At 41.3% G+C, this 15,276-nt stretch overlaps 1 protein-coding gene across 5 annotated transcripts in view; it reads right to left on the minus strand.

Moving 5' to 3' along the window:
* The window catches only part of NFIA (nuclear factor I A), a 394,786-nt gene that overhangs the window by 127,918 nt on the left and 251,592 nt on the right, over window positions 1–15,276 (minus strand). For all 5 annotated transcript variants that reach the window (XM_029227546.1, XM_029227547.1, XM_029227549.1 and 2 more), the window contains exons 5-6: window positions 9,251–9,368; window positions 2,891–3,018 (exon numbers count right to left, since the gene is read on the minus strand). In XM_029227546.1, coding sequence (XP_029083379.1) covers window positions 2,891–3,018; window positions 9,251–9,368 — 246 coding nt within the window. The remainder of the gene's footprint in view (window positions 1–2,890; window positions 3,019–9,250; window positions 9,369–15,276) is intronic.

Genomic DNA, 15,276 nt, shown 5'->3' on the forward strand with positions numbered 1-15,276 from the left:
CAAATATTTTCTCGGGTCCTTTCTCTCTCTCTTCTTTTGGGACCCCTATAATGCAAATGGTGTGTTTAATGTTTTCCCAGAGGTCTCTTAGGCTGTGTTCACTTCTTTTCACTCTTTTTTCTTTATTCTGTTCTGCAGCAGTGAATTCCACCATTCTGTCTTTCAGGTCACTTATCCTTTCTTCTGCCTCAGTTGTTCTGCTATTGATTCCTTCTAGTGTATTTTTCATTTCAGTTTATTGTATTGTTCATCTCTGTTTGTTTGTTCTTTAATTATTCTAGGTGTTTGTTCCTTAATTCTTCTAGGTCTTGGTTAAACATTTCTTGCATCTTCTTGATCTTTGCCTCCATTCTTTCTCCAAGGTCCTGGATCATCTTCACTATCATTATTCTGAATTCTTTTTCTGGAAGGTTGCCTATCTCCACTTCATTTAATTGTTTTTCTGGAGTTTATCTTGTTCTCTGGTACATAGCCCTCTCCCTTTTCATTTTGTCTGTCTTTCTGTGAATGTGGTTTTTGTTCCACAGGCTGCAGGACTGTAGTTCTTCTTGCTTCTGCTGTCTGCCCTCTGATGGATGAGGCTAGCTAAGAGGCGTCTGCAAGCTTCCTGATGGGAGGGGCTGGTGGTGGGTAGAGCTGGGTGCTGCTCTGGTGGGCAGAGCTCAGTAAAACTTTAATCCATTTGACTGTTGATGGGTGAGGCTGGGTTCCCTCCCTGTTGGTTGTTTGGTCTGAAGCAACCCAACACTGGAGCCTACCTGGGCTCTTTGGTGGGGCTAATGACAGGCTCTGGGAGGACTCACACCAAGTAGTACTTCCCAGAACTTCTGCTGCCAGTGTCCTTGCCCCCATGGTGAGCCACAGCCACCCCCCGCCTCTGCAGGAGACCCTCCAACATTAGCAGGTAGGTCTGCTTCAGTCTCCTATGGGGTCACTGCTCCTTCCCCCTGGGTCCTGATGCACACACTACTTTGTGTGTACCCTCCAAGAATGGAGTCTCTGTTCCCCCCAGTCCTGTCAAAGTCCTGCAGTCAAATCCCGCTAGTCTTCAAAGTCTGATTCTCTGGGAATTCCTTCTCCCATTGCCGGACCCCCAGGTTGGGAAGCCTTACGTGGGGCTCAGAACCTTCACTCCAGTGGGTGGACTTCTGTGGCATAACTGTTCTCCAGTTTGTGAGTCACCCACCCAGAGGTTATGGGATTGGATTTTATTGTGATTGCGCCCCTCCGACCATCTCATTGCAGCTTCTCCTTTGTCTTTGGGTGTGGGGTATCTTCTTTGGTGAGTTCCAGTGTCTTCCTGTTCATGATTGTTCAGCAGTTAGTTGTGAATCTGGTGCTCTCACAAGAGGGAGTGAGCGCACGTTCTTCTACTCCGCCATCTTGAACCAATCTCCCCTAAAGATCTTCTTATGTGTCTCTTCCACACCCCCACTGTGAATTCCTTGAAAGCAGGAGCCATAGTCTTCCCATTCATCCTTGAGTTCCCAGACCAGGCATAGTTCCTCATCATGAGAAAATTTCCCAGTGAAGGTGTGAGTGAATGAATGAATGAGTTGGGTGAAAAGATTAGGTAGAAGTAAGGCAAAGTGAAATTTCTGCATTTTAGTAAAGTGAACAAGATAAAGGAATCAGACAGTGGGGCCTGAGGTTTTGTTTTGCTTTTAATTATCATATAGCAAAACTGCCTGGGGGTTCAGGAGTCGAAGGCATACTTTTCTATGAATGTTAACACATGTATAGATTCCTGTCCATCACCACCACAAACAGGATACAGAAGAGTTCCATCATCCCCCAAATCTCCCTTGTGCTATTTCCTTTTTAGTCACACCCTCTGAGGATTCTCTTTTGATATGTTAGAGAGGAGGGAAAAAAGTTAAGATTTGAAGATGAAGGGGTTCAGAGATTTTCTTGGCGGCTTGTCTGTTTTTGCAGGGAATTACTCTGAGGCACGGGTTGGGGAAATTTTTTCAAACTTACTGTACGAGGTGTGATTCACAGACAGGTTATGTATATTACCTCATTTAATTCTCAAGAGCACTGACATAGCTATTATTATTGACAGATTATAAAAATGGGGACAATTAGTTTCAGAGAGGTTAGGTAATTTGCCCATAATCACACAGCCAGCAGGAGCTGGAGTCAGGATTACACTCTGCCTGTCTTTTTCCAAAGCCCACTCTATTCTCTACAGCATTTGACTTTGCATATCGAGGAAGCCACTGGAGAAGATTTTCCCTTGCCCATGTGGAGGTTAGACACTGAGCAAAGTTTCAAAAAGCTTCTGCTATCAGAATTAGTCACATTACTCAAGACTCCAGAGCCAAGACTGAACTACCCCAGGAGGTTAAACTAGCAGTCATCATTTGCTTAGTCCATGAAAGAGGGGCATAAAGATAGCTGTTCCTTTTAAATAGAAAAAGAATCATGATGAAATCCAGTAACAGGAAAACATATTTAAAAGTCTCCTCATTTTTTAAAGATCCAAGTACAAGCTATCACACAGGGAACCCATCCTACCTTTCTAATGTTATCAACGTAGTTGAAAAAGTTGATAGATTTTTATTTTGATTATTAAAAGATAAAACCAGACCCAAAAGGCAATTAGCATAAAATGAAAGCGAAGGCAAATGGAACGCTGGATTGCAGTGTAGGTGAAAAGATGTAAGAGTAGAAAACCCTACACACCATTCTCAGTCTCTCTTCTCAGTTAAGTGGCATCCTTGCGCTACCACCCTTTCATAAAAGCAGCAGTCAGGTACAAACACGTGTTCACGTGGAAAAAGTCCACTGCTCTGAGCTTGCTGTGTTCCCTTTATGCCTGGCGTGGACTCCCACGCATCCTGGACTTTACAGGGGCAGCTGCAAGCCCAATGCCCAGCCCGCTTACCTGGCTCCACTTCATGCCACCCGCTGGACTGACTTCCGCTCCCCGGGGAGCGCCCTTGGCCTGTGTAAAATGGCTCTTCACCAGGACTGTCCATTTCATCCTCCACAGACTTGAGGCGCTTTGTGGAGCTGAAATAACAAACGGACACATGTTTAAAAGTCATCCAAAGCACCTTTCTCCTGGACGTGGCATCTCTGGTGGAAAGAAAGGCAAGGGAGGAAGCAGTTGGGTAACTCAGTGTAGTTCATGGTCTCTCTTTAGGCTCTTGTTCAGTTTAGTGAGTCACTGGATGTGGAACAAAGTCTTGGGTCTGTGTTGTTCCAAGTGTCTGGGTTTGATTTTTATTGTCACTCAAGTTTCTGCTGCCCCCCACCTCCGGTTCCTTTTTCCTTTGAGGAATGGGTTGGCTGGCTCCCGCTCCTGTCTCCACCTGGAAGAGTCAGCAGTAAGCTCACATTTGCATCTCCTAGAGCAGTGGCTGGGGCGTAGCCGTCAGCAATGTCCCTAGACATCAATTCAATCCCTCCTGGCACCCCAGAAAGGAGAAAAATCAGGGTGCATGACCCTTGAAGAAAAGCTCGGATTGCTGTTTGTTTTTTTGCCATGTTTTCTCATCTTCCATTTAGATCTGTTCATTTAAAAAATACTTATTGCACAGTGTCAGCAGTCCAGGTACTGATCTAGGCACTAGAGATAAAACAGTGAACAAACAAGATAAAAATAGAAGGAATGGGCTTCCCCGGTGGCACAGTGGTTGAGAGTCTGCCTGCCGATGCAAGGGGACACAGGTTCGTGCCCCGGTCCGGGAAGATCCCACATGCCGCAGAGCAGCTGGGCCCGTGAGCCATGGTCGCTGAGCCTGCGCGTCCGGAGCCTGTGCTCTGCAACGGGAGAGGCCACAACAGTGAGAGGCCTGCGTACCGAAAAAAAAAGAAGGAAGGAGTACACTTCCTTGTGTGAATAAGGGACATGGAAAAAAGAGTGACCCAGTGACTTTTATGCACTTTCTCTACAACAAAATTACCAAAATGAAATTCTATGCCATCAGGGTGGGGATGTTTTAGTTTTGCATAGGTATGGTTGGGACATTTCCAGAATATTTTCTACCAGTTAAAGGGCTGAATTTTTTTTCCTCCCTATTTGAGACTTCAGGAGTTAAAAGGTAGTGAAATGCTACATGTTGCTAACGTTGTTCTCATTGTGTTAACTGATTATGTCACTAACATACCAGAATTGGTAGATTTCATACCTGGTGCAAGTGCTTGTTGGGAAATCTCTTCCTCCTGTGTCAGGGTACAGAATTTTTAATATGTGTTCATTCATCAAACACTTATTGTGCACCTCCTGCATGCCAGGTGCTGTGCTAAATGCTGCTATATTGAAATAAATCAGACATAACCCCTGTCTCCATGGGATTTAGAATCTCATGGATGAAGACAGAGAGGTAAACAAAATTGTGCAAAGAGAAATACAGGTATGATGATGGAACCACACAGAGGTTATAGTGGGTTCTTTGAAGGAGTTAGGGAAAGTGATACACAGGGAACGTCAGGAAAGGCCTCCCATAGGAGATGGTTCCTGAACTGTCTGTAAGAGAGTGTCAGGAGAGGGGGCAGAAAGAAGGACAGGACAGAGACAGGCTGTTATTCAGCTGGTGCACCCCTCAGGCAGCCATCCTGGATTTTAAAATACTGAAATACTTCTTTACCAGTTGGCGAAGTGCCATTGTCCCACGCCCCATACATTTCCCCCAACCTTGTCATCCCATCTTTGCGCCAGAACAGACTCATGATCCCAAACCTAAAGGGTTAAGGTTTGGCACATCAGGGGGGCATTCCAGGACTTCACACTGTGGCAGGGCAGGTCTGTCCTAACTGGTATGCTTGAGTCACACAGGTTATCTGCTATTTTGAACATCATTCCAGGAGGGAGGTGCATATCAGGCACTAACAACACCATGAGCAGAGTGTGACACATGCAGAGAATTGGCAGGTGTTTGCTATGGCTGAAGTAGTAGGAAGGGCCGAGCAAAAGAAGGGGATGGGGTGATAGAAGATATTGTATGTCTGGACTTCATCCTATAAGCAATGGAGACTCCCTGAAAAAGTCTAAACAGGGAGTGACATCAGAGTCATCTGTTAGAAAGGTCACTCTGGTAGTTGCACAGATGATGGCTTCTGAAAAGCAAAGGGAAAAGAAGGGGACGGAACCTTCCCCAGGGAGACAGTTAAGAGGCTACTGCAGCAACCTGAGTAAAAAAATGCAGAGGACCCAGTTCAAGGTACGAATTTCTAGTTATTAAATTTGGCATTCCAGGATTCTTAGTCTTTAAGTTCTATTTTCATTAAAGCCAGACCACAGGAAAGCAACATATCTGTAGCATGCTAGCTTAGTACCCCAAGGAAAAAACTTCAGTAGCTTATTTAATGTTCTTTGCTTGGCTTTCCTTGAAGTTCAATGAAAAAGAGCCACTCAAAGAACTTTTCTGTATTTTATGTAAAACTGCATCTAATAGAAGTCCTTTATAAAAGGATATACACACAAAAATTCCTCCTAATGCATAAAACCAGAAAAAATATGGTCTCTTTAAATGAATTTCTACTGTTTCCTTTTATTAGAAAATGCACATTATATAACCTAGCGTTTCCCCTTCTTGCCTTGGCAACCACGAATTTCAGGGCTAAACGTAAGGCATAATTCTGGGTTCACGTTCCTGATATAATAATCTCTCCTATCTTTCCATATGGTTTCTGTCCTCTCTATATTTAATACTATCTGTGGTGTTTTTAAATTGAAAACCGCTTGAAATAATTTTGGAAGTTGGAAGAATACAAATTGGAAACAAAATAAATATTTTCCTTATGTTCCTTGGCAAATAAAAGGTAAGACATGCATATTCTGATAAAACTGTGAGATCTGTGGGGAAGGAGACTGTCAGGTTTTTTGTTTTTGTTTTGTTTTTTTTAATCTCTAGTGCCTACCACAGTATCTCTGACTAATAACAGATGCTCAAAAACTGCTGAATTGGGCTACAGATTTATTTATTTATTTATTTATTTTTTGGCTACAGATTTAGAAACAGTCATATGAGTACTTGTGACAAGGATTCGCCCAAGTGTCATGACTCAGTGAGATCCCACCCAAAAGGCCAACTTCACTGCCCGTCATTCTCTCACTATTAATACTTTTATGAGTTTCTAAAGCTTTTGATTTCCTTGGTGTCCTCTAATAAAACGCAAATACTCACGCAGTTAATAAATCCTAAAGGTGAAAGAATCTGTAGGTATTAGCTGACCCCTTAGCTTGAAAGCAAGGACTGTCAAGGGTTGATACAGGATAAATGCTTGGAAGTGGAGACACAGGTTGGAGGAGAGAACAGGATGCAGGAGGGAAGGAAATTAGAAGTGCTAGGAAGGACGAGTGGAGGGCTTCCAAGACAAAGTTTACTGACTTCACAAACTTGACCGTTGTTTTATCTTGATGAAGTTCTTTGGGATTAAAAACAGTATACACTCCCCCAATTTTTACAGGACCCTCTATGAGTTTTCAGATGTTTACTATGAAGGGGTACAGAACCTACAGTTAATGCTTATCAGTCTTCTTTATTTTTTTTAATTTAGAAGTGAATCAGTCATTAATTTTGGTCTCTTGCTCTTGACTTTCTAACACACTGATTCTACTCTCCTAGAAACATCTGAGGAACCCTGGAAAGGACCAGTAAGATCTCTACGTAAGAGGGAGGATGAATACTCTTCCAAGCAGTCTCTCTTGTGTGTGGAATTTGTTTTGTTCCTATCAATTCTACCTAGAAATTAAGGTAAGACTACTACCTTCATTCCAAATATTTGCTTAGTTCCTACTACGTACAGAGCCTAGAAGCTTTACCCTGTCCCCACAAAACAGCAAAACACATCCTTCCTGAGCGTTCCTAGTGCCCTGAACTGACAATCTCAATTCATTTGTTAGTCTCTACTTCGAGATTGCAAAGCTCCTGTACTTGACTTTATATCCACAGTGCCTAGGACAATATCCTTGGGACCTAATAAATGTCTGTTGCTGATTTAGAAGACTTAGACACTGTTCTCTGAGGGATTTACAGTCCAGATGGGGAAGCAGGACCTGTACATACCTCAAAGATGATAATAATAATTCAAAATAGTAAATGCTAAGTGTCCAGGAAAAGTAGAGATGCTGGATATTCCTTTCTGGGGGCTTCCCATTCTATTGCTCCTTACTAAAAGAGAGAGCCTCATTCCTAAGAGGATTCAGTGTGAAAAGAGCATGGTTTTAAACTTCCAACAGACCTGAGTTTGAATGTAGACTCTGCCATTTACTTGGTCTGTCACCTTGGGCAAGTTACTTAACTTCTCTGAGCTCTAGGCTGACCCACTGTTAAATGGCAACACTGTCTATATTGTAAAATTACTGTGAAGATTAACTCATATCAGGGATGTAAAGCACCTAATACAGTGCCCGCCACAGAGCAGGTGACCAATTAATAGTGGCACAGCATGAACAAATATTGATTGGTTGATGAACTTTTCTATATGTAAATCTGGGGCATTCTTCTGGGCACATTTTCTCACCTGTACACAGATAATTCTGCTGAGTCTATATAGTTAAAGAATAATTTTAAAAGAATCATCTTAGGAGAGCCTAATGTGAGCAAAACAAACATATTACCAAGTTATTAACTACTGATGCTGTTTATAATTAGCACCTTATCAGGGTTAGTTATTTGCAGATTATAGGAACAACACTAGCCTTTTAAACAACATTAATAACCAGGTTTCCACACGGAGAATCACAGCAAAAGGCAACAAAACAGCTGGAGAAGTTGAAGGATATTTGGGATGTCCATGGTACATACGCAGCACACATATGAAAAACAAATAGCCCATCAACTTTTAAATTAATCACTGACCACAAGTATTTGCAAAGCTCTTTCATGTTCACTGAGTGTAGTTACACCCAATGTCTCTTCCATCAGCAAACATTCAAAATCCTCAAAATGTATTAACATCCAAATGTGTTCACAATCATGTGTTCACAAGCTCATTCTTTTATTATAAGTGTTTTTTTCGGATTGGAGACTTTTTTTTTCCTGAGGAGCTGATACCCCAGTGAACTGAGGGGGACATTTAAACAGCAAGAAAGATGATGGTAGAATCTGGTGGTTATATTTAAGGAATAACTGTTTCTTTAACTGTCTTCAAGGTATTGGTAATGACTAAGCTGATTTTTTTTTTAAGTAATGATTAAATATATGTTTAAAATATGGTTAGAAGTCAAGGTAAGAATGAATCTCTACCATGGAAAATTTCTATCACCTGGCCATTGTTTTAGATCCTAAAACTCTGGTACTTGCTTTAGGAGGAATATACCTTTGTGAAACGTTTTCCTGCGAAGTACACAAACATTAAAGGTGGTTCTGCACCATTCTTTTCTTTGTTGTCACAGTCCAGTGCTAAAGCCAATTTGTAAAAGAATACTGTGGGTTTAAATGCCTAATCCCTTTCCCTCTGGTACAGGTTATCTAGAGACAACAGGACCTTGCAAAATGCTTCATTTTGATTTTGGCTTTGTGACCTCAAGGGAATCAAGAACCCCAGAATTGTTATCTGGTTATGTTCTTTTAGCTTTGCTCTTTTAAAGGTCTCCCGGTGTAACAGTGTTTATGATCTGGCCTCACACTGCTGGGGGACTGCATTTGCTTTTACATCCTCACATCAGGATACCAAATAGGTTGCATCTCACAGAGCAACTCCAGTAGACTGGATTTTGAGACCTGTCGGGGCTCAGTAGGAAAAGAGCTGGGACTGAGCTGTAATGTCTGTTGTGGGCATGGAGACTGGGACTGATGTCACCAGTGTCAGCTTTCTGCCAAACAAGCCCAAACACACCCCCTTTTCCCTAGTCAAGGCTTGTCCTTAACTTCCTGAGAACCTGCTATGTTCATCATCCATCCTTCCTCCATGCCTTTGCTCGTGTCTCCACCCCACCAGAACACCATTCCTTTACTTTCCATCTCACCAACCCCGACCAGTGCTTACACTTTATAGCTGAGCACAAGTCACTCTTTTTGGATAACGCTGTCTTTAACTATTTTCAGCCTATGCCACACAATTTTTCACTGACTCGTGTGTGTGTGTGTCGTCTGTGTGTGTATACACATATATGCATGCTGCATATGCATTTGCTTTCTCTCCCCAGTGAGACTGAAAACCCACTGGGGCTGAACCCATTTCTAGTACCTTCTACTACTACAGACACACTGCTAAGTGTCTAGCAGGCCCAGAGTTAAAATCAAGGTATGTAACTATGAATTATGACCTCTTTATGAGCCATCAATCAAATTACCTGGTAGAGGATGTGCTGGGTAACGACCTCCTCATTGCTCCCGGACTCATGCTGTAGTATGAAGAACTTTCTAAATCTGAGAGAGAAAAATTTGGGCCAGTTCCTGCAGCTATTGGTGCTAGAATTAAAAAAAAAAAAAGGAAAGAAATATCAGGTAAGTTCTGTAAATAAAAGACCAATGAGAGCATATTTCAGTGTCGCATTTAACACATTTTATTTTTGAATTTATATGGTAAGGTCATCAAAAATAATCAGTAATGAACTCGGACCTTAAAAGAATACTGACAATAAAAATCATCTACATCGGAAGGACATATTTATTTTTATTTTTTTATAACATACCTTTTATCTTTTCTCTTTTTGTAATGGTAAATTGTCACCAAGGTTGCAACATTCCTAGATGCTTTTAACAAAAATACCTCCACGTTTTGGTCTGAAACTTTTCTTAAATGACCAGACAAAATACTCCCTGGGCTTTTCTAACTTTGTCTGATCCTGAGAGCTTCCACTCACCTGTATTTTGGAATTAGTCCTAAACTGCAAATTCATCTTTCTAGGCCACCCATTCCCAATTTCTTGCCCTGAGAAACGTGTGATTTCTCCTTACTCCAAATCACCTCAGCACCCTGCATACATCTCTACTTTACTATTTGTTCCACCTTCTAATGTAAGGCAGGGTCCTCAAACTATGGTCCCTGAGCCATAACTTTTGTAGATAAAATTGTACTGGAATAGCCACACCCCTTCATTTACATACTGTCTCTGCTTCCACACTACAACAGCAGAGACAAGTAGCTGTGACAGAGACCATATGGTTCACACAGCAGAAAATATTTATATAGAAGAATTTGCCGACCTCTGATTTAAGGGACTGTTAAAAATAACTTTGACAACACATGATTTTCAGAGCTGACCCTTGTGGGAGATGTGATTCTCTGTACTTTTTTATGTCTTGGATATCCTGTTTACAGGAGTAGCTTAATAAATATTTTCAAATGAATAAATAACATCTATCAATCTTGGAAAACAATTCTGTGTAAAATCAGTGATGTAACTATATAAGTGCAAATAATCTGTTCTTTTGAAAGATTACACAAGGTGGGAGCAATAGATGCATATATTTCTGTATTGAGGCATTAGTTTGAGAGTTTTAAGCCCATAGAAGTGGATATATAAATAAATTAAACAGAGGCTCATATCCATAAGAAGAAAGGATAATTAGGAAAATCATGAACCAGGGACTTTCATTCTTTCAGCAAATGATTACTGGGAGTCTGCTATTGCTAAGAATTGTGCTGGGTAAGGAAGGCACTTAAATGAATGACATGGTCCCTACCCTGAAACAGCTCTAGAGAGTAAGGCTGACAGATTAATTTCAATACAGTCTGATAAGTCCTTTGCTAGAGTTATTCCTAAATTGATATGCCTGCACAAAGTAGGTATGTAACCCAGCTGAGGGATAAGAGGTTCAAGGGAGTAAAAGGGCCTCAGTAAATGTGATGCCTGTTAAATGTTATGGAAGAATGTTAAAAGGACAAGTAGGATTTACCCAACTGACAGGAATGGAGGCATTCTAGGCAGAGGGAACAGCATTTATAAAGGTAAGAGAACAGGGCTTCCCTGGTGGCGCAGTGGTTGAGACACGGGTTCAGGGGACACGGGTTCGTGCCCCAGTCTGGGAAGATCCCACATGCCGCGGAGCGGCTGGGCCCGTGAGCTATGGCCGCTGAGCCTGCGCGTCCGGAGCCTGTGCTCCTCAACGGGAGAGGCCACAACAGTGAGAGGCCCGCGTACCGAAAAAAAAAAAAAAAAAAAAAAAGGTAAGAGTACATAAAATGTGACTGGATTTCTGATAACTTGATATGATGTAGTATATAATACATGGGGAAAAGAGGGGAGACTTAAGGTCAGGTCATGAAGGGTAGGTAGGTTTCTTTAAGGAATATGAATTTGAGTTCAGTCGATTCCCAAGTTTATAAGCTATTAAAGGACTTATCACACTCCACTATCATTGGGGACTTTTGGGTTTATACTGCTAGTATCTAATACAATCCCTGACACCAGGAGGCAGTCAGTAAGCATTGGTCGAATGGAATTGATTGTTAGTCAAAGGAGAACCAACGAAGTATAGGAATGCTGTCATCAAATTTGCACTTATAAGCTAGACACACCGCCTGTCAGGAGGGTAAGCTTGGAGTGGGTAGGGGTGGCAGTTAAAGAATATCATCAGTAAAACCGTGGAGGCCAGTGGGGTTCATTTAAATAAAAGAAGATGGGGGTGTGGTCTAAATTCAAGGGATAGAAAGGAGCCTGGTGACCGCTGTTTAGGAGTTAGAATTGAGAAAATGTACTGACTTCTTGAGTGTGGTAATAATGGAAAAGGAGGAGTATGGGATAATTCCCAGGACGGCTGCTTGGGAAACTGGGTGAATTGTGAAGCCATAATAAAACTATGGAATCAAGAAAAGGCATGAGAGGACACAGCAATTTCTAAAATAAACATTTAGTTGTTTGATTAATAGCAATGGCTAAACCTTAATCGCAACTATTGTTATATAGAAATAGTCACTGCTAAGAAATAGAAAGCTTTGAAATTCATATATACTTTCTAAAATTCAGACACATTTCTCAATGACAGGCTCTAGCCTTTACTTCAAAAACAAATGGTTAGGCTTGACAATAAGTGTAAAGGGAGTTCTAATTAATAATTTTGCTAGTCGTTCCCAAATTTGCTTTTTATATTAAATTTATTTACATAATCTCCCCTTTGATTTCATAATATTCTATGTCTGAAATAGGCCATGGGGTGTGGAGGGGATTGCTCTAATATCGGTATGGACCACCCATTATCCCTTTTAGCAACATGGCATATAATAGGTGCTTAATGTTTGTGCCATCATGGAGCTTAGAGATTGGCATCTCTCGTTAACTAAAAAAGAGGATAAGGCTAATCAGTATCATGGGTCTCGATTTAGATTTTCTTCACAAGTTTCAAGATGCGGTTGAGGCTTCCGCCGGATGGAGCGCCGTGGAAACTGCATGACCCCACTCCCTCCCTTTTGGAAGGAAAAACAGAGCAAGATGTGAGTGAGATGGACTTGACTCCACTGAGAGAAGTCTGAGGGCTTCCACCTATTGGTGAACATCCAGCTGCTCTTCCATTTAACACTTTATCATGTTCTACCCTGGAAAATATCTTTTACCTTGCTTATATTTTTACAATGTCAAGGGAGCCAGAACAGGTGAAGGAAGAAAAATACATGCGTGCATGTGGTGTGTCTACTTCTCAGAGAGAATAAAAAAATAATTAAGCCCACAGAAATGTTCCTTAACTTGCCTGTCTATTTACTTCCTGTGATCCATTTAGTACACTGTAGCTATAATCTAAAAAAGAGCATCCACATTCTGCCTTCTTGAAAAGAGTCTTGTAAGGAAACATCACCCGGTGCTGTCTGTATGTATGTTTGGCATGAATGTCAGCTTATTGGCGTGGATTCTGATTCAGTGATACTGTGACAGCCAAAGAGAAAGCCTTATATCTGAGTGCAGAGGTCAAAGTATCCTTGCAATGGGTTGGGTATTCTCAGTGCCTCTAATCTGAAGAACAGGAAGAGCCTTGACAAGTAACTAAGAACTCAAAAGGTGTACTTTCAGCAGGCTTTTCTGAGTACCTAGGGGGCCATGTTTTGAGAAGCACTTTATTATATCTAACTTAAGCCTCAAAACAATCTTTTCAGGAAAGGTACATTTTCTAGCTGAGGAGAACTAAGCCCTGGAGTGAGGTTAAATCACTTGTCCTGGATCACAGAAAGGCAAGAAAGAGAGAGAGCCAGGATTAAAATTCAAAGATGTCTGACCTCGAAACCTGTGCTTTTCCTGCTGCACCACCCTGACTTTCATGTACAATATTGGCCTTAAACTTGAGATGCTAAAAGGGTATGTAGTATCTCTGTCCCCACAGGGTTTACAACCTAGCAGAATAATAAAATAATACCTGAATATCTAATGCAAGACTGAATGTGTTAAATCTCATAGGGAAAATGAAAAGAATGTGTTAGGAAAGTTCAAAGGAGTAATAGATCCCACTGGCTTGCGGGATCAGAAAAAGGGTTATACTCCAGGAAGGGTGGGTGCTTAAGCTGAGCCTTCAAGGATGGTTGGGATGTAAAGAGGCCCAGAAGGAGATAGGAGAGGGTTTCTAAGCAAAAGAGTACGTACGTTAAGTTTGGAGGTAGGAGGTAAGTGAGTGATCTGTGGAAACCATGACATTTTCTGAGTAGCGGGGTGATAAAATAATTGTTGAATCTGAGGAATGTTAATATAACAACAGCATACAGAATGTGCATAAGGGGACCAAGACTCCAGAGGTGGGGAAGTCAGTTGGTAGGTCGATTCCGGAGTCCTGGTGAAAGGGAATGGAGACCTAAACTACACTGTCAAGGAAGAAAATAGAATTTTCACAATTGGTATCTGTCACCTCTTTCTGGATAATAAACAGGTATAAAAGACATGTTTCTAATTATACACTATGGAAGGGCATAAACGAGCAAACGATTATACTATTCTAATAAATATAAAATATCAAAAAGATGTATATAACAAAATGTGCTTCTTAGCTAATGATGGTATTACATCCTTTTTGCAAATTAGGGAAATAAGTTGTCGAGAGAGGGTTAAATGATTTGTCAGGTGTCTGTCCAGGATGTCACGCTGGGCTTCTGAAGCTAATGACTAACTGCCTGCTGGTGTGGTGCAGACATTTATAGCCACTCAAACGTGGGGATGTCAAGGAAGGACTGGACCAACTACAACATTTCCTGTCTGCTCTGTATAACCTGCTCTGTGAAACTTGATTTTACTCCATGTGTACTTGACCATAGGCTTCATCATTCTTTAATTAACTCATACATAAGATTTTCTACCCAACTAGATTGAGTGCAATTTGAGCTCTGTAAAGATAGACATCCCAGGGCATAGAAAAAGTGCTGGTCAGGGCCTGGGTGAGATCGTTTAGAGTCCAGCTCTGCCAATAACCACCTGCAGAACTTGGTTAAGTCACTTAAACACTTTGGACCTCATAATTCTAATATTCATTATGATAAAAGTGAAAATTCACCACCACTACCACCAGCACCGCCCATCACTGCTACAGCTATCACCATCACAACAACAAGGACCAACATTTACTAAGCATCACTTTTGCGCAGACACTGGGCTAAGAGTTTTCAGCACCTCATCCTATTTAATCCTTACGACACCACTAGGAAGGACTGAGGCACAAGGAGGTTTAGTAACTTCCCTAGGTCATGAAGTCAGAGGCCTTATACCAGATGGCCTTCAATCCTACAGATCCCACAGCCTCTTTTATGTTCCCAAACAGCTGATGATCGGTAAATATACTTTGAATTAAGAAGAGTAAATAACTACCCTCCCTCTCCATTTGCACCCCCTCTCCCAATCTTTAAGCAGTGCAAAATGACACTTAGAAATCTGTAAATACACATAAATAGTGAGAACTGGCTCTCCAGATCTCTTAAGCGGCACTGCGATTACTCCAGCCTGAAGTATTTGTGGACTTTGTTCCACCGAGGAGTTTTCCTCCAAAGGTTAAGGTTGGGCATAGAGTTGCTTGTAGTAATCTCTCATGATCTTATGTATTTCTGCAGTGTCAATTGTTACTTCTCCTTTTTCATTTCTACTTCTATTGATTTGAGTCCTCTCCCTTTTTTTCTTGATGAGTCTGGCTAATGGTTTATCAATTTTGTTTATCTTCTCAAAGAACCAGCTTTTAGTTTTATTGATCTTTGCTATCGTTTCCTTCATTTCTTTTTCATTTATTTCTAATCTGATCTTTATGATTTCTTTCCTTCTGCTAACTTTGGGGGTTTTTTGTTCTTCTTTCTCTAATTGCTTTAGGTGCAAGGTTAGTTGTTCCTAACTTGTTGTTTATTCGAGATGTTTCCTGTTTCTTAAGGTAGATTGTATTGCTATAAACTTCCCTCTTAGAACTGCTTTTGCTGCATCCC

Source organism: Monodon monoceros, unplaced genomic scaffold (assembly GCF_005190385.1).
Source record: "Monodon monoceros isolate NGI ecotype Baffin Bay Population unplaced genomic scaffold, NGI_Narwhal_1 Super_Scaffold_18, whole genome shotgun sequence".
Lineage (NCBI taxonomy): Eukaryota > Metazoa > Chordata > Mammalia > Artiodactyla > Monodontidae > Monodon > Monodon monoceros.